At 70.2% G+C, this 17705-nt stretch overlaps 3 protein-coding genes across 5 annotated transcripts; all 3 read left to right on the top strand.

The window, feature by feature from the left end:
- The first annotated feature begins 963 nt into the window (after positions 1-963).
- SLC6A8 (solute carrier family 6 member 8) lies at positions 964-7141 on the top strand. 2 transcript variants are annotated; one of them, XM_029996178.1, is made up of 14 exons: positions 965-1277; positions 1585-1803; positions 2222-2353; positions 3053-3326; positions 3404-3536; positions 3790-3924; positions 4017-4120; positions 4205-4329; positions 4426-4538; positions 4618-4755; positions 5093-5195; positions 5280-5380; positions 5755-5925; positions 6612-7141. In XM_029996178.1, the coding sequence occupies exons 1-14, from the start codon at positions 1181-1183 to the stop codon at positions 6741-6743; spliced, it is 1977 nt and encodes a 658-aa protein (XP_029852038.1). In that variant the 5' UTR covers positions 965-1180; the 3' UTR covers positions 6744-7141. The 2 variants fall into 2 exon arrangements, with proteins under 2 accessions (XP_040974738.1, XP_029852038.1); XM_041118804.1 differs by lacking the exon at positions 2222-2353 and having other exon boundaries at positions 964-1277.
- A 51-nt stretch (positions 7142-7192) lies between these two features.
- LOC115333334 (epidermal differentiation-specific protein-like) lies at positions 7193-9893 on the top strand. Of its 2 annotated transcripts, XM_029996179.2 has the most exons (2): positions 7193-9706; positions 9737-9893. In XM_029996179.2, the coding sequence occupies exons 1-2, from the start codon at positions 8677-8679 to the stop codon at positions 9739-9741; spliced, it is 1035 nt and encodes a 344-aa protein (XP_029852039.1). In that variant the 5' UTR covers positions 7193-8676; the 3' UTR covers positions 9742-9893. The 2 variants fall into 2 exon arrangements, with proteins under 2 accessions (XP_029852039.1, XP_040974739.1); XM_041118805.1 differs by having other exon boundaries at positions 7194-9893.
- Positions 9894-10830: 937 nt separating this feature from the next.
- Positions 10831-17086, top strand: QARS1 (glutaminyl-tRNA synthetase 1). The gene is made up of 24 exons (XM_029996295.2): positions 10831-11002; positions 11215-11362; positions 11455-11564; positions 11703-11778; positions 11979-12043; positions 12272-12325; positions 12523-12580; positions 12703-12774; positions 12945-13030; positions 13273-13359; positions 13467-13566; positions 13690-13768; positions 13892-14000; positions 14083-14213; positions 14341-14433; positions 14606-14743; positions 14817-14904; positions 14984-15127; positions 15199-15303; positions 15710-15802; positions 16091-16218; positions 16439-16505; positions 16691-16816; positions 16902-17086. Exons 1-24 carry the CDS (start codon positions 10859-10861, stop codon positions 16950-16952), a joined length of 2352 nt encoding a protein of 783 aa, XP_029852155.1. The 5' UTR covers positions 10831-10858; the 3' UTR covers positions 16953-17086.
- Positions 17087-17705: the final 619 nt, after the last annotated feature.

Raw genomic sequence — 17705 nt, forward strand, 5'->3', positions numbered from 1 at the left:
GACTGGGGGGGGTCAGGGTTTGTCCTGCGCTCATTAAACTCGCTGAACTCCACTCGCTTCCGCTGCCTGCTGTCCCCTGGGACCCTCTGGTGCCTGGTGAGCCTCCCCAGGCCACCGTGTCCCCCAGTGTGCTGTTGGGACCCCCGGCACCCTGCTGCCACGGGTGCCCTCATGCCCCGTGCCCCCTGGTGTGCTGTGGTACCCAGTGCACCCTACAGCTCCGTGTGCCCTGGTGTCCCCAGTGCTCCTTGCAGGCTACTGCCCCCCCACCCCCTGCCCCAGACCCCCTGGCACTCTGCACCCTGCAGCTTGCTGTCCCCGCTGGGCTCTGCTGCCCGCAGGGTGCCCCTGGTGTCCTCTGGTGTGACTTGGTGTTCGCCGTCCCCTGATGTCCCTCAGTGCTGGGTGTTTCTCGGTGCAACCTGCAGCAGCGGGGGGACACCCAGTGTCCCCCTATGCGCCTCGGTTGCCTGGATGCCCCTGGTGCGCCCCGGTGCCCGCTGCCTCTCCGTGTGCTCTGCTACTGGCTGCGCCCAGTATGGTCCCACCGCTGTAGTGCCTGGTGTGCCCCGGTGCTAGCGTGGCGGGACTGCAAGTCCCCGGTGCCCTAGTGCCTGGTGTCCCCCGGTGCGCCAGGACTGCGAGTCCCGGTGCCGATTCGCCCGGTGTCCCACGGTGCCGGCTTGTCGTGGCGGGACTGCAAGTCCCGGTGCTCTAGCGCCCGGTGTGTCCCGGAGCGCGCCCCGTCCCCCGATGTCCCTAGCGCCCGGTGTGCCCCGGAACGCCCCGTTGCCCGGTGCCCCGCGGCGCGCCCTCTGCCCCGCTACCCCCGCCTCGCCCCGGTGCCGGTGCCGGTGCGGCGGGACTGCAAGTCCCGTCAAGCCGCGGGCGGGCGGCGCGTCCAATGGGGCTCGGGGGGCGGCGCGGCCGGTCTCTGCCTCCGCCGCCGCCCGGTGCCGCGGCGCAGAGAGCCCCGGAGCGGCCGCGCGGCGCCGGCCCCGCAGCCCGGCTCTGAGCCGCCCGCCCGGCCCGGCCCGCCCCGCCGCGCCCCGCCGCCCTCAATGAGGTTCTTCCGACTCACCTTCAAGTGCTTCGTGGATTGCTTCTGAGCCCCCACCCCCCCCCTCCCACGGCCACGGAGCCGCCCCCGACCCGCCCCCGCTCCCCGGCCCCCCGCGACATGCCCCCCGTCCCCGCCGACACGGCCGCCCCGCAGCCGCCCGCCGCCCCGCGACGCGACGACGCCGCCGCCGCCGCCGCTGCCCCCGCGGGCTCCGGTAAGCGGGGAGCGCTGGGGAGGGATGAGGTTGGGGATGGGGGGGGGGGGGGGGCGGGCGGCCCACGGCCACGCGCGACCGCGGCGCGCCCCCTCCCGCCGCCGCGGGGTGAGTCACCGCTCTGCATTGTGACGTCACGCGCCGGCCTGACATCTGACGTCACGCCCCCACGCGCGGAGAGGGGCGCGGAGTGGGGGGGTGGGGGGGCGCGGGGGGACCTTCGGTCCCCCCGCGCCCCCCACCCCCCCCACTCCGCGCTCCCACGGGCGCGCGTGACGGCAGCGTGGGCCCCCCCCTGTCTCGGCAGAGGGCCGCGGGGAGGCGGAGGGCGCGGAGCCCCCCGCGGCGGGCGAGGAGCGGGCGGTGACGGCACCGCTGGTGGGACCCCCCGGCCCCCCGAAAGCGGCCGCCCCCGAGCGGGAGACCTGGACCCGGCAGATGGATTTCATCATGTCCTGCGTGGGTTTCGCCGTGGGGCTGGGCAACGTCTGGCGCTTCCCCTACCTGTGCTACAAGAACGGCGGAGGTGAGCCCCCGCGCCCGTCCCACGGAGCGGGGGAAGTGCCCCGCGGCGTGGGGGGGGGGGGCACCCCACGGCGCGTGGGAGCGCTCCGCTGCTTTCCACCCCGTAGCGCGCGCAGGGGGTCACCCCGCGGTGGGCCGGCCCACCCGGCAGCTCCCCGGGGCGAGGGGCCGACCGCGGGGCTCGTGGGCCACCCCACGGGTGTCCGGTGTCACCCCCCGGGGTGGGGGTCCGTGGGGAGCCCCCCGCCACCTGCCCGCCCTGACCTACATCGGCGGCGCGGCGAGGGGAGGGCGCGGAGGCGCCTTCGCCATTCGCTGCGGCCCGGGCGGGCGGCGCGGGGAGGGAAGGGGGGGCCCGGGGGGGGCCGGGGGGGGCGGCGGCGGCTGAGCCGGCCCCGTGTCCCCCCCCCCGGCCCCAGGCGTCTTCCTCATCCCCTACCTGCTCATCGTCTTCGTGGGCGGCATCCCCGTCTTCTTCCTGGAGGTGGCCCTGGGGCAGTTCATGAAGCAGGGGGGCATCGCCGCCTGGAACATCGCCCCCCTCTTCAAGGGTAACGCCGCGCCCTGCCCGTGGCCTTTTGCACCCTACCCGTGGCCCCCGCCACCCTGCACCCTGCCCGGGGGCCCCCCCAGCGCCCTGCGCCCTGCCCGGGGGCCCCCCCCCCCGCCCCGGCACCCTGCGCGGGGCTGGCAGCACCCTGCCGGCACCCTGCCTGGGGCACCGGCTGCCTGCAGCCTGCCAGGGCTGGCGGCACCCTGCCCACGCCCTGCCGCTTCCATGCACCTTGCCCGCGTCCCGCTGCTACCCTGCACCCCGGCCAAGGGCGGCAGCTGCCTGCGCCCGTGCCCCGTGGCACCCTGCGCTGCCCTGCCCGGCCCTGCCTGCCCCTGTGTCTCCCTGCCTACGTGCTGCCGCCGGCTTCCCTGCCGGCTTCCCCGGGGGCGGCCGGATCCCCGTCTCAGCAGCGTCCTGACGGCTTCCCCGTGCTGCGCCCCACCTGCTCCCCGCTGTCCTGTGCCATGCTGCCGGCTGTCCCCAACCCGTCCTGCCCGGGGCTGCCAGCTCCCCCCTGTCCTGTCCCCACCGGCTCCCCCCTGTCCTACCCTGGGCTGCCGGCTCCCGGCATCCCCGCCAGCACCCCGTGTCCTGCCCCGTCCCTGCCAGCAACCCCCCGTCCCGCCCCACCCCACCCCATCGGGCTGCCGGGTGTCCGTGGGTGCCCGCGGGCTCTGATCTCCTCGTGCCGCAGGTCTGGGCCTGGCCTCCATGGTGATCGTCTTCTTCTGCAACTCCTACTACATCATGATCCTGGTGTGGGGTCTCTTCTACCTGGTGCACTCGCTGACGGACACCCTGCCCTGGGCCACCTGCGGCCACGCTTGGAACACCGAGCAGTGCGCCGAGCTCTTCCACCTCGAGCTCTGCCGCAATGGCAGCGCCAACGCCAGCGCCGGCACTGGGCCCTTCAACCTCAGCTGCGCCGACCTGGCCAACAAGCGCTCGCCCGTCATTGAGTTTTGGGAGTGAGTGTGGGGACCGAGGGGGTCTCGCCTGGGGCCGAGGGGGTCGTGCCGGCGCTCAGCACGGCCCCGCTCTGCAGGAACAAGGTGCTGCGGCTCTCGGGGGACCTCAGCGAGCCGGGGGAGATGAACTGGCAGATGATCCTCTGCTTGGTCACCACCTGGGTCATTGTCTACTTCTGCATCTGGAAGGGCGTCAAGTCGACCGGGAAGGTGACGCTGGCGGTGGGGGGGAACGCGTCGGGGCCACCAACACGTGGGGACGGGACTGCGGCACACGGCACTGCCGGCTCCTGCTCTCTTGTGCCGCAGCCCACAGAGGTGCAAGACCCCCTGTCCCACATCTGTCTGGGAGATGCCACCAGCTGCCGGGGACGTCCCCGAGCCCTGGTCCTGCTGGGACACCTGCGGCACACAATGGAGAGCCCCAGCCCAGGGGGTCTCACCGGCACCTACTCCTCTGCAGATTGTCTACTTCACGGCACTCTTCCCCTACGTGGTCCTCATCCTGCTGCTGGTCCACGGAGTGACGCTGCCCGGGGCGCTGGGCGGCATCGTCTACTACCTGAAACCCGACTGGTCCAAGCTGGCCGAGGCGCAGGTGAGGGCAGCGGGTGCTGGGTGCTGGGTGCTGGGTGCTGGGCACCCCCCCGGCACCCTCCCCGCCCCCCGACGCCCTCCTTCGCGCCCCAGGTCTGGATCGACGCCGGCACCCAGATCTTCTTCTCCTACGCCATCGGGCTGGGCGCCCTGACCGCGCTGGGCAGCTACAACCGCTTCCACAATAACTGCTACAGGTAGGGCTGTGCCGGCTGCAGGGCGTTCCCCCGGCGTGTGTCCCGGTGTCCCTCCGGCACCCCCTTGACCCGCTCTGCCCGCAGGGATGCCTACATCCTGGCCGTGATCAACAGCTCCACCAGCTTCTTTGCCGGCTTCGTCGTCTTCTCCGTGCTGGGCTTCATGGCCTCCGAGCAAGGCGTGGACATCTCCAAGGTGGCTGAGTCCGGTGAGTGCCGGGCAGTGGGTGCCCACTGGCACCGTGTCCCCTGTGTCGTTCCCCCCCCCCCCCCGGGGTGGCACTGCTGACCCCGTTCTCCCGCAGGCCCTGGGCTGGCTTTCATCGCCTACCCCAAAGCCGTGACGCTGATGCCCTTGTCCCCGCTCTGGGCCACGCTCTTCTTCTTCATGCTCCTCGTGCTGGGGCTGGACAGCCAGGTGCAGCGGCGGGCAGGGGGACGGAGACGGGGAGGGGACGGGGTGGCACGTCCCCGCTGAGCCCCGCTCTCTGCCGCAGTTTGTCGGCGTGGAGGGTTTCATCACGGGCATCCTGGACCTGTTCCCCCAGCCGGGGGCCGGCTCGCTGCGCCGTGAGCTCACCGCTGCGCTCTGCTGCCTCGTCTGCTGCCTCATCGACCTCTCCATGGTCACGCAGGTGGGGGACGCGGCAGGGACACCGGCCAGCTGGCCCCACGCTGGGCACCTGCGGCTGCCCCCCGGGACGTCACCTCCCACGGGGTCCCAGCCGTGGGGTGGGAGCTCCCTGGGGCTGCTGCACCCACGGCAGCGGGGAAGGGGGGTGCCCGTGGCCACGGCGGGTGCCCGTCGTGGCGGGGGTGCTGCGGCGGCGCAGGGTGCCCGTGGCATGCAGGGTGTCTGTGCCAGGTGGGGCACCGGTGCCGGCAAGGTTGCGCCCGTGCCGGTGTGGAGGCGCCCGTGCCAGCGCGGGGCAGCCGGCACAGCCCCGGTGACGCACGGTGCCGTCCCGGCAGGGCGGCATGTACGTGTTCCAGCTCTTTGACAACTACTCGGCCAGCGGGATCACGCTGCTGTGGCAGGCTTTCTGGGAGTGTGTGGTCATTGCCTGGGTCTACGGTGAGGCCAGGGGGACGCGGTGCGGGGGGACGCAAGGGGACACGGGTGCCCCGTGGGGCCCGGCTGACGCCCTTCTCCCCTCAGGCGCTGACCGCTTCATGGACGACGTGGCCCGCATGATCGGCTACCGGCCCCTGCCCTTCATGAAGTGGTGCTGGGCCGTGGTGACGCCGCTGGTCTGCGTGGTAAGCGGGGCCGCCCCACGCAGGGACACGCGTGTGCTCGCGTGTGCGTGCATGTGCCCGCTGCCCCGGCCCTGCGCCACGGGCACCGGGCTCCCCCAGGCGGCTGCTTTGGGCACGGCAGCCACGGGGCGACACGCGTGTCGGAGCCGTGGGGCGACACGCGTGTCAGGCCGTGAGGCGACACGCGTGTCGGGCCGTGGGGCGATGTGGCTGTCGGGGCCACAGGGTGACACGCGTGTCTGGGTCGTGGGGTGAACACGCGTGTCGGGGCCGTGAGGCAACGCGCGTGTCGGGGCTGCGGGGTGACATGCGTGAGGGGTCTGGGGCAGCCGGCCCCCTGCCCCGTGGGACCTCACCCCCCTCTCTCCACCCAGGGCATCTTTGTGTTCCATGTGGTGAACTACAAGCCGCTGACCTACAACAAGACGTACGTGTACCCGTGGTGGGGGGATGCCATCGGCTGGGTCCTGGCACTCTCCTCCATGCTCTGCATCCCCTGCACCGTCCTCTACAAGCTCCTGCGCTGCAAAGGCTCCTTGCGCGAGGTGAGGGCGGCGTGGCGGGCGCCCTCCTGCCTCTGTCCCCAACGTGTCTCAGCTATCCTTGTCCTTATCCCCCTCTCAGTCCCATCCCCGTTCAAGTCCCAGCACTGTCCACATTGCCATCTTAGTCCCATCCCCAGCCAAATCCTGTCCCTGTCCCCATCACTGTCTCAATCCCATCCCCATCTCGTCCCAGTCCCCATGCAATCCCTATCCCTCTCAATCCTACTTCAAATCCCTTCCCCATCCTAGTCTCACCCCCCCATCCCCATCCAAGTCCCATTCCTGTCCCCATCCCTCTCTCAATCCCATTTCAAATCCCTTCCCCATCCTAGTCTCACCCCCATCCCCATCCAAGTCCCATTCCTGTCCCCATCCCTCTCACTCCCATCCGAATCCCATCCCTGTCCCCATCACTGTCTCACTCCCAACCTCACCCAAATTCCATGCTTGCTGACATTGCTGTCTTAATCCCGTCACCGTCTCGGTCCCATCCCTGCCCCCGTGCTATCCCTCTCTCAGTCCCATTTCAATCCCTTCCCTGTCCCAGTCTCCATCCCCGTCCCCATCCAAATCCCACCCCTGTCCCCACCTTGGTCCCATTCCCGTGCACCGGCGGGATGCACCGTGCCAGCTCGAGGCAGTCCCCGGTGCTGCCGTCCCCGGTTGCTGACACGGCATCCCCGCAGCGCTGGCAGCTCCTGACCACTCCGATCTGGGGCCACCACCACCTGGAGTACCTGACGCCCGAGGCAGAAGCCAAGCTGCTGGCCCCGGAGCCCCCCAAGGAGAAGGCGACGCTCTTCGAGACTGTGATCTGAGCATGGGGAGGGTCGCGCTGCTCCCGCCCGCCATAGCAATAATGCCAGCACCTCCTCCCACCCACGCTGCCCCACGCCCCCCCCCCCCCCCCCCGTGTCGCCCCGGCCCGCCGGCCTCGCCGCAGAGGGGGTGCACGACAGCGAGGTGGGGGGTTGCTGGGGGGCCGCAGGGCCGGGGCGGCCGCGGGGAGCGGGAGGGGTCCCCGGCGCGGGGGAGCGTGGCAGCCCGGGGGGCCGGCGGGGAGGCTGCGGGCCGGGGGAGCGAGCGGGACAGCCCTTCCCCGGCCCCCCACCCGCGGCCCCCGCGGCCCCCCCGCTCACTAACCGCTTCCTGTAGCGTTTGTCTGGTGTAACCCCGACCGCCCCGACATCTGGCAATAAACTGGGAGACCCTGGCAGCCCCGACACTGCAGGCAGGGGAAGGGGGGCGTTGGCACGGGGGCAGCTGGGGGGGGGGGGGGCGAGATGTGGGGCGGCACCTGCTTGTGGGAGACAGGGTTTTGCGGGAAACAGGGCTCAGGGATGTGGGGACACCTGGGTTCCTCTCTTGGGGTGACTCAGGGTGGGGGGACAGGCTGCCGGAGCAGCAGGGTCTCCGTCCTCCTCCACCGCAGGATGTGGGTGCCTGCAGGCTGTACCGCACCTCGGTTCCCCTGTGGGCCTGGGGCACCCCACACAGCTGGGGCTGGCCCCGCTTCCCGGCCCCACGCTGGCCCCAAGGGGCAGATTTCAGCCCAGAGGCTTTGGGGGTCCTGGCTGACCCCAGCCAAGAGCGGGGGCTGCATCAAGATCCAGCCATATCCCACCGGCAGCTGCTCACGTCACCTTTGGTACTCTCCGTTCTGCTCCGCAGGGACGGTCCTGAGCTGGGGAGGGCTGCAGGGACGAGGGGATGAGGCAGCCCCTGGGCCCAGGCATGGCACCGGGAGAAGCCGGAGGCTCAACCTGCCCCAGACCCCTCAAGCCTTCTGAGCCCGGTGCCAGCCGGGGGGTGCACGTGCCCTGTGCCCTGCACCGGCAGCTCCTGGGCAGGCCAGCTCCAGTCCGTGCCATGGGGACCCGTGCGGTGCCCTGAAGAAGCCCCCGGCACGCCGTGCTCAGGGTGGCTGCCAACTGTCCCTGTGCCCTGGCTGGGCATCGGCGTCCCACCGTGCCCAGCACTGGCACCCATCACCCTCCAGCAGCACCGTGGCCACCCCGGGTGGTCCGTGACCATCCTGCCTGTGGAGGGACAAGGGGGGAGAAGTGCCACCACTTGCCCCGGCCATCCTCAGGCGCAGGGCTGGGGCAGCAGTGCCATGCCAGGGGGGTTGTGTCCTGTGCCCCAGGGCACCGGGGTGCCGGAGGGGCTTGTCTCGGGGCGCCAGCTCACCCCACCATGATACCCTCTCACCCCGCCGGGTCGAGCCGGCAGTTCCTGCCCCACCGGCAACGCACACCGTAATTAGCGCGGGCAGGGCGGAAGCATCGGTGATAATTGGCGGTGACTCGTTACCGTTGGAGCGCCGTGTGCCCAGGGTGCAGCAGGACTTTCCGGCAGGGCTGGTCTGCAGGGTCGGCTGGCACTCCGGTGCGCCGGCTGCCGTGCGGGGCCTGGCTGGCTCCCTGCCGCCAGAGCGGGGCCGGGGCTGCGTGCGGGGGCGAGCACCGTCATCACCTTTGCTTCATGCCACAGCACGCCCCGGCCCCACCAACCCCTTGTAAAAGGCACGGCTGCGGGCTGGTGTCGGGGCACCGCCGGCACAGACGGTGAGAGCGCAGGGACCGTGCGGAGGTGGGCAAAGGAGAGGCAGAGGACAGGGGATAAGGGGGTACCAGGGGTCCCCTTGGCTGGCCAGGCTTTCCCCACGGGTTTCCCGTAGCGCCCACGCGACCCCACGCGAGGTGACTTGACGTGCGTCGTGCCCTCGCACGGGCAGGCGCCCGCAACACCATGAACCGGATCACGGTGTACGAGCGTGCCAACTTTGAGGGGCTGAGCCGGGAGTTCACCTGCGACGTGCCCGACCTGCACGAGCTGGATTTTGGGGACTGCATCGCCTCCCTGAAGGTAGTGGGGCAGCCCTGGATCGCCTACACGGACCCCAAGTACGAAGGGGAGCCGCACGCCTTTGAGGAGGGCGAGTACCCCTCCGTGGGGCGGCCCAACAGCTTCTCGGCGCTGCGTCTCGTGCACCATGACCTGGGGGACCCCCAGATCACCCTCTACGAGCACCCCAACTTCCAAGGCACCTGCAAGGTGGTGACGGAGGAGACCAACTTGGCGTACGGATACTTCAATGACCGGGTGGCCTCTCACGTAGTACAGCGAGGGGTCTGGCTGCTCTACCAGCACCCCGGTCGTGGTGGTTGGCACTGCCTGGCATGGCCCGGCGAGCGTCTCGCCGACTACAAACTGGAGCTGAACTTCCAGGCTCGGCTGTCCCACCTGCGCCCGCTGCGGCCAGGGCGGCCCCTGGTCTCGGCGCGTCTCCTCTGGGAGCAGAAGCGGGTGGAGGCAGAGCGGGAGGTGCTGGTGGATGAGATCGAAGGGGTGAACGAGACGGAGTCAGAGCAGGCACTGGCGGCCAGCAGCAGCCGGGAGTACGGCACCACGCTCTGGCAGAGCTTCCACTTCAGCAACGCCACCAGCCTCAAAGCCGGGCTCTCCTTCACGCTGACCGTGGAAGCCTCCAACATCTTTACGGTGCAGAAAGGGCGCAGCGAATCCAGCACCCGCCGGGAACGCGTGGAGGTGCAGCTGCCGGCTAAGATCCCCCCACGCACGGCGCTCAGCATCCAGGTCTTGCGGAAGGAGGTGACGCTCTCCGTCCCGGTCCTGCTCACCATCACCCAGAACGAAGCCGTTCGTACGGAGATGGGCGAGTACCGCAGCGTCTCGGGTACCAACATCAGTGCCCGCTATAGCTTGAAGCCTCTGCCAGCTGCAGGCAGGGAGCAAGCAGCCACTGAGGGGACGGAGCCGGAGCCCAGCACGGGGATGGAGCTGTAACTGTAGGTCCGTCCCGGTGCCGGGCACTGGCTCTGTCCCCTCGGTGGTGTGGGATCCCTGGGGACACCGGCGCTGCGTCGGACATGGGTCGGCTCCGGCTGGCAGGACCTGTCGGTGCCTTCTCCCGCCGGGTGTTGCCAATAAACCCCCTTCCCCAACCTCTCCGGTCTGCTGCTGCTGCTGGGGCTGGGGTGGGAGTGGGCTTGGGGGGGCTGGGAGACACTGGGCTGGGGGGGAGGACGGGGCTGAGGGGGGATACTGGGCTGGGGGGACACACCAGGCTGGGTGAGCTGGGGGGACACCGAGCTGGGGGGGGGAACAACGGGCTGGGGGAGCAGGAGGACACCGGGCTGGAGAAACTGGGGGGACACCGGGCTGAGGGGTATATGGGGCTGGGAGGACACAGGGGGGGTAGGGAAGTGGGAGAACACTGGGCTGGGGGGGCCGGGGGACACCGGGCTAGCCGGTTCCCGCACACACCGGACATTGGACTGGGGGGCTGGGGCAGCTGCCGGGGACACCGGTCTGGGGGAACCGGGGGTATGTGGTCGGTGCAGCGGCGGGGACAGCGGCGGCCCCGCCCGCACCGGGCTGGAGCAGCCGCCGCGAGACCCCCCCGTACGGGCCCTTGGGTACGTGTGTCCCCCCGGGCCCGTCCCGGGGACCGTCCTCGGGGCCGCTGGGGGAGGTGGGGACACGGGAGGGGCGAGAGTGCCGCCGGGGCTGCGGGAGCCGCCGGGCTCACGGCGGGACACGGGTGCCGGTCGGGGCGGGCTACGGCGGCCGGGCGAGGACAAAGGGCCGCGGGGCGGTGGGCGACCGGAGGGGCGGGGCGGGGAAGGCCCCCCCGGCCCCGCCTCCAGCCACGCCCCCCACGTGGCCGCCGCCGCCGCCGGTCTCTTTAAATGATGCAACCGGCGGTCCGCTTGGCCCCGCCCGCTCCGCGCCTATTCGCGGAGCCGGCGCCGAGCTCCCCCGTCCTATTGGCCGAGGCGGGTCTCTCTCACTGTCGATTGGCTCGACCTGTGTCGGCGACACGCCTTCCCCGCTCCGATTGGCTGGGCGTGGCCCCGTCCCCCGGGCGGGCGGTGGCGGCGGCGGCGGCGGCAGCAGCAGCAGCAGCATGGCGGCGGTGGGGGCCATGGCGGCGGAGGAGGCGGAGGAAGCGCTGGGGCTTTTTACCGGCATCGGCCTCAGCGAGGCCAAAGCGCGCGAGACGCTGCGCAACGGGGCGCTCAGCGCGCTGCTCCGCCGGGCCGTGCTGCAGGTGCGCCCGCCGCGGGCCCCCACCCCGGTCTCCCGGTTCCTGGGTCCCCGGTGTGGCGGCGTCACCCCCGGATCCCCCCACCTCCCCCGGCCCCGCCGAGCGGCCTCGGCCCTTGGCACTACCCCCCCCTTCCCCCCCCCCCGCCCCAGGGCCGCCGGTTCGCCGGGGCTCAGCCCCCGCCCGGCCCTGACGCTTCCCCGGGACGGCGGCAGGCTCGGAGCGCGCTGGGGCCGGCCCTGGACAAAGCCACCGGGACGCTGTTGTACAACGCGGCCACCCGCCTCAGGGACCCGAAGCACCTCGGCTTCCTCGTCGGTTACATCGCCCGCAGGGAGATCCTCACCGACCTGCAGCTCAGCGGTACCGCGCGGCACCGGGACCCACCCTCCGGCCCCGGCGGGGAGGGGAGGGCCCCGCTCCTCATCCCCCCCCCAACCCTGCTCTGTCCCCAGCCGCCCTGGAGTACGTGAGGAGCCACCCCCTGGAGCCCCTGGACGTGGCGGACTTCGAGCGGGCCTGCGGCGTGGGAGTGTGCGTCACCCCCGAGCAGATCGAGGAGGCGGTGAGTGGGGCCTCGGCCCTGCCAGCCCCCCGGGAACGGCGTGGGGGACGCTGGACGGGACGGGCTGGGCTGGCAGCCCCTGGCGTCACGCTTCCCCGCCTGCCTCGCTCACCCCCGTGTCCCTGTCCCGCTGCCCAGGTGGAGGCTGTGATCGGCGAGCACCGAGCAGAGCTGCTGGCGGAGCGCTACCACTTCAACATGGGGCTGCTGATGGGTGAGTGTGGGACACGGGGGCAGCCCCTGCCCGGCCCCCCTCCTCCCCTGCATCCTGAGAGCCAGCCCTTCGTCGCGGGCTGCCCCGGCCCCAGCTCCTCCGGCCCGCTGGCTGCGGCGTCCTGCCTCAGCGGCCCTGGCTGAAGCCCCCCCCCCAGGGGCTGAGCCGTGCCCCCCGCCCATGGGGTGCCCTGTCCGCAGGGGAGGCGCGGAGCCGGCTGCGGTGGGCGGACGGGAAGACCATCAAGAACGAGGTGGACCTGCAGGTGGGTGCGAGGGCAGGGGGTTGGGCGCTGCTTGGGGTTGTGTCCCCTGTCGGTGCCGTGCCCGGTGTGGGACCTGCTGGCCTGTCCCGTGGGAGGGTCCAGTGCCGGGGACAGCCTGCCCTGGGTAGGTGTAGTTGGGGTGAGGGGGGTGACAGCTGGACAGGGCCACCTGCAGGCCTTGGGGCACCAGGAGCCTTTTCTACTCCTGTCTGTGTCTCTCTTTTCCAGGTGCTGCATTTGCTGGGCCCAAAGACAGAAGCTGACCTGGAAAAGAAGCCAAAGGTGAGGAGAAGGGGGAGGCTGGGAACTGGGATGGTATTTCCCTGCTGAGTGTCCAGGCAGGATCCCAAATAGCTGCTCTGGGCCCAGCTGTCACCATGGGCACGGGTCTGAGGGAGTGCTGGGGGCAGCAGGCTGGGCCAGGAGGGAGAGGTGTGTGCCAGGGCTGGGCACTCAGGATGCTGTGCTGGTCCCTGCAGGCTGCAAAGACCCGGCCGGCCCCGGTGGAGAAGCAGAAGGCAGCTGTAGTGGAGAATGGTAAGAGACTGTACTCCTGTGGGCAGCTTCCCCAGCCCTTTGGTTCCTGGCAGGGACCTGCCTCTGAGCTGGGCCCTGGGAGCTGCGGTCAGGCCCCTGCTCAGCCCCATTTCTCCCTGCAGGTGAGGTGGGCACGGAGACACGGTCGCTCCTGGAGCAGCTGCGGGGAGAAGCCCTCAAGTTCCACAAGCCCGGTGAGTGTGAGGAGCCACTGCCGCATGCAGGGCCGCTCCACCGGCTCTGTGCCCCGGCCTCAGCTCTCCATGCTGTGGGGGACCAGTCTGGCACCATGTCCTTCCCCGCTGGCTGCTGGGCTTGGCTTGGTTTGAGCGATGCTGTAGCCCTGAGCATCCTCTGCCTGCAGGAGAGAACTACAAGACGGAGGGCTACGTGGTGACACCCAACACCATGGCTCTGCTGAAGCAGCACCTGGCAATCACGGGTGGGCAGGTGAGGCCGCGTCCCCCAGCCCAGCGGTTCCCTGCGAGGGCGGCACTGCTGTGCCAGGCTCCAGCTAGCTGGGTAGGGTGGCTGGGGGGACACGCAGCTCACTGGGGACACAGCCAGAGGCAGCACCCATGTGGCACGGGGGGCTCTGTGGGATCGTTGGGAGCTCATGTCAGTGCCCTGCTGTCAAGGAGGGGGAGAGTCTCCTGCCAAAGGACAGAGGTGTCCCCTTCCCCTCCCTGCAGGTGCGGACACGGTTCCCTCCTGAGCCCAATGGGATCCTGCACATCGGCCACGCCAAGGCCATCAACTTCAACTTTGGCTATGCCAAGGTGAGAAGCACCAAGCCCCGCTGGCAGCTCTCCCCCCCACTGCTTGGCTGCTGGCTTGGGCCTGCGGTCCCTCAGGGAGCGGCTGCTCACTGTCCCCCTGTCCCCAGGCCAACGGTGGCGTGTGCTTCCTGCGCTACGACGACACCAACCCTGAGAAGGAGGAGGAGAAGTACTTCACAGCCATCCGGGAGATGGTGGAGTGGCTGGGTACGGCTGGAGCTGGGGAGGGCAGGATCAGGCCGGGCGCTGCTGGGGACGTCCCTGCATGCAGGTCCTGCTGCGGGGCCCTGGAGGTGCCTCCAGCCTGCTCTGTTTCCCCCATCCCCACAGGCTACCAGCCCTATGCAGTGACCCATGCATCAGATTACTTTGACCAGCTCTACGCCTGGGCCCTGGAGCTCATCCGAAGGTGAGCGTGCCGGGGCGGTATGGGTGCGCCAGGGCGGTGTGGATGTTCTGTGCCGTGGCCGGGGCTCCCCCTCACCCAGGGCACGGGCCACTCACATCTGGTGATGGCGTTTCCCCTCCGTAGGGGCCAGGCGTACGTCTGCCATCAGAAGGTCGAGGAGATCAAGGGCCACAACCCACCACCCTCGCCGTGGCGGGACCGGCCCGTGGAAGAGTCCCTCCTGCTCTTTGAGGTATTTCTGGCTGGGGGCAGGTGCTGCGTGCCCGTGGGGTCTGGGTCCGTGGCTCAGCTGACAGCTTCCCCCTGCTCCGCAGGACATGCGAAAGGGCAAGTTTGGGGAGGGGGAGGCGACGCTGCGGATGAAGCTGGTGATGGAGGACGGGAAGATGGACCCCGTCGCCTACCGTGTCAAGTTCACTCCGCACCATCGCACCGGGGACAAGTGGTAGGGAGGGCCTGCGGCATCCTGGCACGTGTGGCGGGGGTCGGCCTGCGTCTCGTGGGAGTGGGGAGGTGTCGGGAGGGGAGCAGCACCGGGCTCTGCCCCGGGGCTGACTGCGTCTGCCTTGCAGGTGCATCTACCCCACGTATGACTACACACACTGCCTCTGCGACTCCATCGAGCACATCACGCACTCCCTCTGCACAAAGGAGTTCCAGGCCAGGTGAGTGCTGTGCACAGCCTGGCCCAGGGCTGAGCCGGAGCTGGCAGGGCAGCTCTGTGGGGGAGCAGCTGGCCGCGTCCCAGCGGCTGCTGAAGTGCTGGGGGACGGTGTGTCCGTGGGGCTGTGGGTGGGCGTGAGGCTGAGCCGGGCTGTGCCTGTGCCTGTCTTGCAGGCGCTCCTCCTACTTCTGGCTGTGTAACGCGCTGGATGTCTACTGCCCTGTGCAGTGGGAGTACGGGCGCCTGAACCTGCTCTACACCGTCGTCTCCAAGAGGAAGATCATCCGTCTGGTGGAGACAGGTGCCGTGAGGTAGGAGCAGGGCCAGCAGCCAGGGTGAGTCTTGCCCGGGGCACGCCTGGCTGTCACACTGGTATTTTCTCAGGGACTGGGATGACCCGCGGCTCTTCACGCTGACAGCCCTGCGCCGGCGAGGCTTCCCTCCTGAGGCCATCAACAACTTCTGTGCCCGGGTAGGTGCCAGGGACGGGATGGGATGGGGCAGGTGGATATGTCTCCCAGCCAGCATGGTGACGGCAGGCTGTCCCATAGGTCGGTGTCACAGTGGCCCAGGCAACGATGGAGCCGCATCTGCTGGAGGCGTGTGCGCGGGAGGTGCTGAACGAGCAGGCGCCCCGCGCCATGGCCGTCCTGGAGCCCCTCAAGGTCACCATCACCAACTTCCCTGCCCCAAAGGTGAGACTGCTGTGGGCTGGGGTGGGAGTGGGGTTCCCCAAGGTCAGTATTCACCCCCTCCTTCTCCCCAGGCACTCGAGGTCCTTGTGCCCAACTTTCCAGCTGATGAGAGCCGGGGTTTTCACAAAGTGCCCTTCCAGACCACCATCTACATCGAGGAGACAGATTTCAGGGAGGTGAGCTGGCCCCACCAGGCCATACTGCCCTTGCTCCCAGGAGCTGCGGCTCGGGCAGTGGGAGCCTGGCAGTGCTGGCAGTGGTGCTGGTGCTGCATGGGGCACAGGCGGGTGTCAGACAGTCGACTGCAACTCCTAAACATGCCAGCAGCTCTGACTGGCACTGGGGAAATGCCTGCTGCCCTCAGCCTGGCCGGGACGTGTCCAACTGACAGTGCTCACGCTTGGCCTGTGTGCTGGGGAACGTCCAGCAGCAACGTGGGACTTTGAACAGCCCTGGGCACCCTGATCCCTGGGATGGAAGGAGTGGGTGCGGGGACGCAGTTGTGGGGACAGACAGACGTGCTTGAGGGGGGAGCCACTGCCTGTGCTGGGACCCCTCATGCAGCCGTGAACTCTCTCACAGGAGGTGGACAAGGGCTACAAGCGCCTGGCCCCTGGGCAGCCGGTGGGGCTGCGCCACGCTGGCTACGTCATCGCTATACAGAACGTCATCAAGGTGGGTGGCTCTGGGCACTGGGGACATGAGGTTGGGCCATGGGATGTCAGGACATGGCCGTGCCTCACCAGGGAAGGGCAGCAATAGTCATCTCGGGCTGGGCGCTGTGGGCACAGTGTGGGTGCAGGCTGCCTGCGTGGCAGCTCCTTGCTAGCTGTGTGCCTCGCGTGGTGGGGAGCAGGGTTGCCCTGAGCTGGGGGGCTGGTGCTTCGGCCCCAAGGCTGCCCTGTGGGGTGGGACTGCTGCCTGACTGCTGCCTGGCGTCTCGTCTTGTCTCCTCTTGCCCAGGACGCCAGTGGGCGCGTGATCGAGCTGGAGGTGACCTGCACCAAGTCAGACGTGGCGGAGAAGCCCAAAGCCTTCATCCACTGGGTGTCGGAGCCGCTGGTGTGTGAAGTGCGGCTCTACGAGCGACTGTGAGTACCCGGCCGGCCGGCCGCCCGCAGAGGCGCGGGCGCAACCTCCCTGGTGCTGGAGCGGCAGTGTGGCCGTGTACCAGCAGGCTGTGCTGGGGTCTGCCTGGCTCCTTGGTGGGGAAGATGCTGCTGTGGGGTCCTGCGAGCTGCTGCCCCACAGTTGCCATGGGGCACCACATCCCCTGCCTGGCAGCTTTGGGATGAGACTGTCTCATGGCAGGTTTTTGCACAAAAATCCCGAGGACCCGTCAGAGGTGCCCGGTGGCTTTCTGAGCGATCTCAACCCTGTGAGTAGCACCAGGAGCTGGGGTTACGGGCCTGGGGGGATCTGGGGACCTCCTGCACCCACTTCTATGCGACCCCTACCCCTCCCTGGGCAGAGCCCTGCCATGGCCCAGGGGGCAGAGGGGCTGGGGGGAGCTGGGCTGTGGAGGGGAGTGGGGGTGCCGGCTGAGCTGACTCCCCCTGCCAGGACTCCCTGCGTGTGGTCCGCAACGCCCTGGTCGACAGCTCCGTCCTCTCCGCCCGGCCCTTCGACAAATTCCAGTTCGAGCGGCTGGGCTACTTCTCCGTGGATCCCGACAGCGAGGAGGGGAAGGTGAGCCCTGGGGAGGGGGCTGTGGGGCTCCCCCTGCCCACTGTGGGGCCATGGGGCTCAGCGCTGACCCTCTGCCTCTCCCCAGATGGTGTTCAACCGGACGGTGACGCTGAAGGAGGACCCCGGCAAGGCCTGAGGGACCCGCTGCTGCCGCCACCCCGCCGTGGTGCCGCTTCCCCAGGGGTCCCCGCGTACCCCCAGCGCCGCCGTGCCTTGGCGCAACCCCCCCGGGGTGCCCTGCGGCATCGCCTCAATAAACACAGCATCTCAGCCCTGTCCCTGCGCTGTCACTATCTTCCCCCACTCAGCCTTGGGGTGCGGGGTGGGGGGGGGGGGGGGGTTCCCCTGTTCCTGGGGGCTCGGGGGTCTGGTCCTGTCCCCTGTGCAGGGCTGGTGCCCCTGTGGGAGCTGCAGGGCTCCCCCCCCCACCCGGGACCGTGAGGCTGGGCTGGGGTTGAGGGTGTCAGGGTGGGATGGAGGAGGGTCCCCAGAACCTGCCATGGGCCATGGAGGGTGCAGGCAGGGTGCAGGCAGGGTGCAGCAGGCAGGACGGTGTGCGCGCTGTATACAAACGCCGCCCGAGCGCCGTCCCCCCTTAAGGTGGACTCGAGTGGGGTGGCCCCTACCCGGCCCCGGGCTGGGGGTCACAGGGGTGCCCCCGCGGGACCGGCGTGGCCCCCGTGCCCTGAGCCCCGTGCCCGGGGCCCCGGCCCTGCCGTGGGCGGGGGGAGGCTCTGCGCGGCCCCACGGGCCACCTTAAGCGGCAGCAGGGCCGGGGAGGCCGCGCCGAGCACATGGACACGTTAAAGCAGCCCCGGCTCGGCCCCACGGTGCGGGGGACACTTCGCCCCGCGGTCCCGCGCGGGGGCAGGGGCAGGGCGCGGCCTCC

The sequence above is a fragment of the Aquila chrysaetos genome, chromosome 20 (genome assembly GCF_900496995.4).
Source record: "Aquila chrysaetos chrysaetos chromosome 20, bAquChr1.4, whole genome shotgun sequence".
NCBI lineage: Eukaryota > Metazoa > Chordata > Aves > Accipitriformes > Accipitridae > Aquila > Aquila chrysaetos.

Excerpts from the sequence above, each read along its gene's own strand:
- SLC6A8 (XM_029996178.1), top strand. The coding sequence starts at position 1,181 with ATGCCCCCCGTCCCCGCCGACACGGCCGCCCCGCAGCCGCCCGCCGCC. Across the intron at positions 3,537-3,789 it reads GCGTCAAGTCGACCGGGAAG|ATTGTCTACTTCACGGCACT; the intron begins GTGACGCTGGCG and ends ACTCCTCTGCAG. Across the intron at positions 5,926-6,611 it reads GCAAAGGCTCCTTGCGCGAG|CGCTGGCAGCTCCTGACCAC; the intron begins GTGAGGGCGGCG and ends GCATCCCCGCAG.
- LOC115333334 (XM_041118805.1), top strand. The coding sequence starts at position 8,677 with ATGAACCGGATCACGGTGTACGAGCGTGCCAACTTTGAGGGGCTGAGC.
- QARS1 (XM_029996295.2), top strand. The coding sequence starts at position 10,859 with ATGGCGGCGGTGGGGGCCATGGCGGCGGAGGAGGCGGAGGAAGCGCTG. Across the intron at positions 15,128-15,198 it reads CCAACTTCCCTGCCCCAAAG|GCACTCGAGGTCCTTGTGCC; the intron begins GTGAGACTGCTG and ends CCTTCTCCCCAG. Across the intron at positions 15,803-16,090 it reads CTATACAGAACGTCATCAAG|GACGCCAGTGGGCGCGTGAT; the intron begins GTGGGTGGCTCT and ends CCTCTTGCCCAG.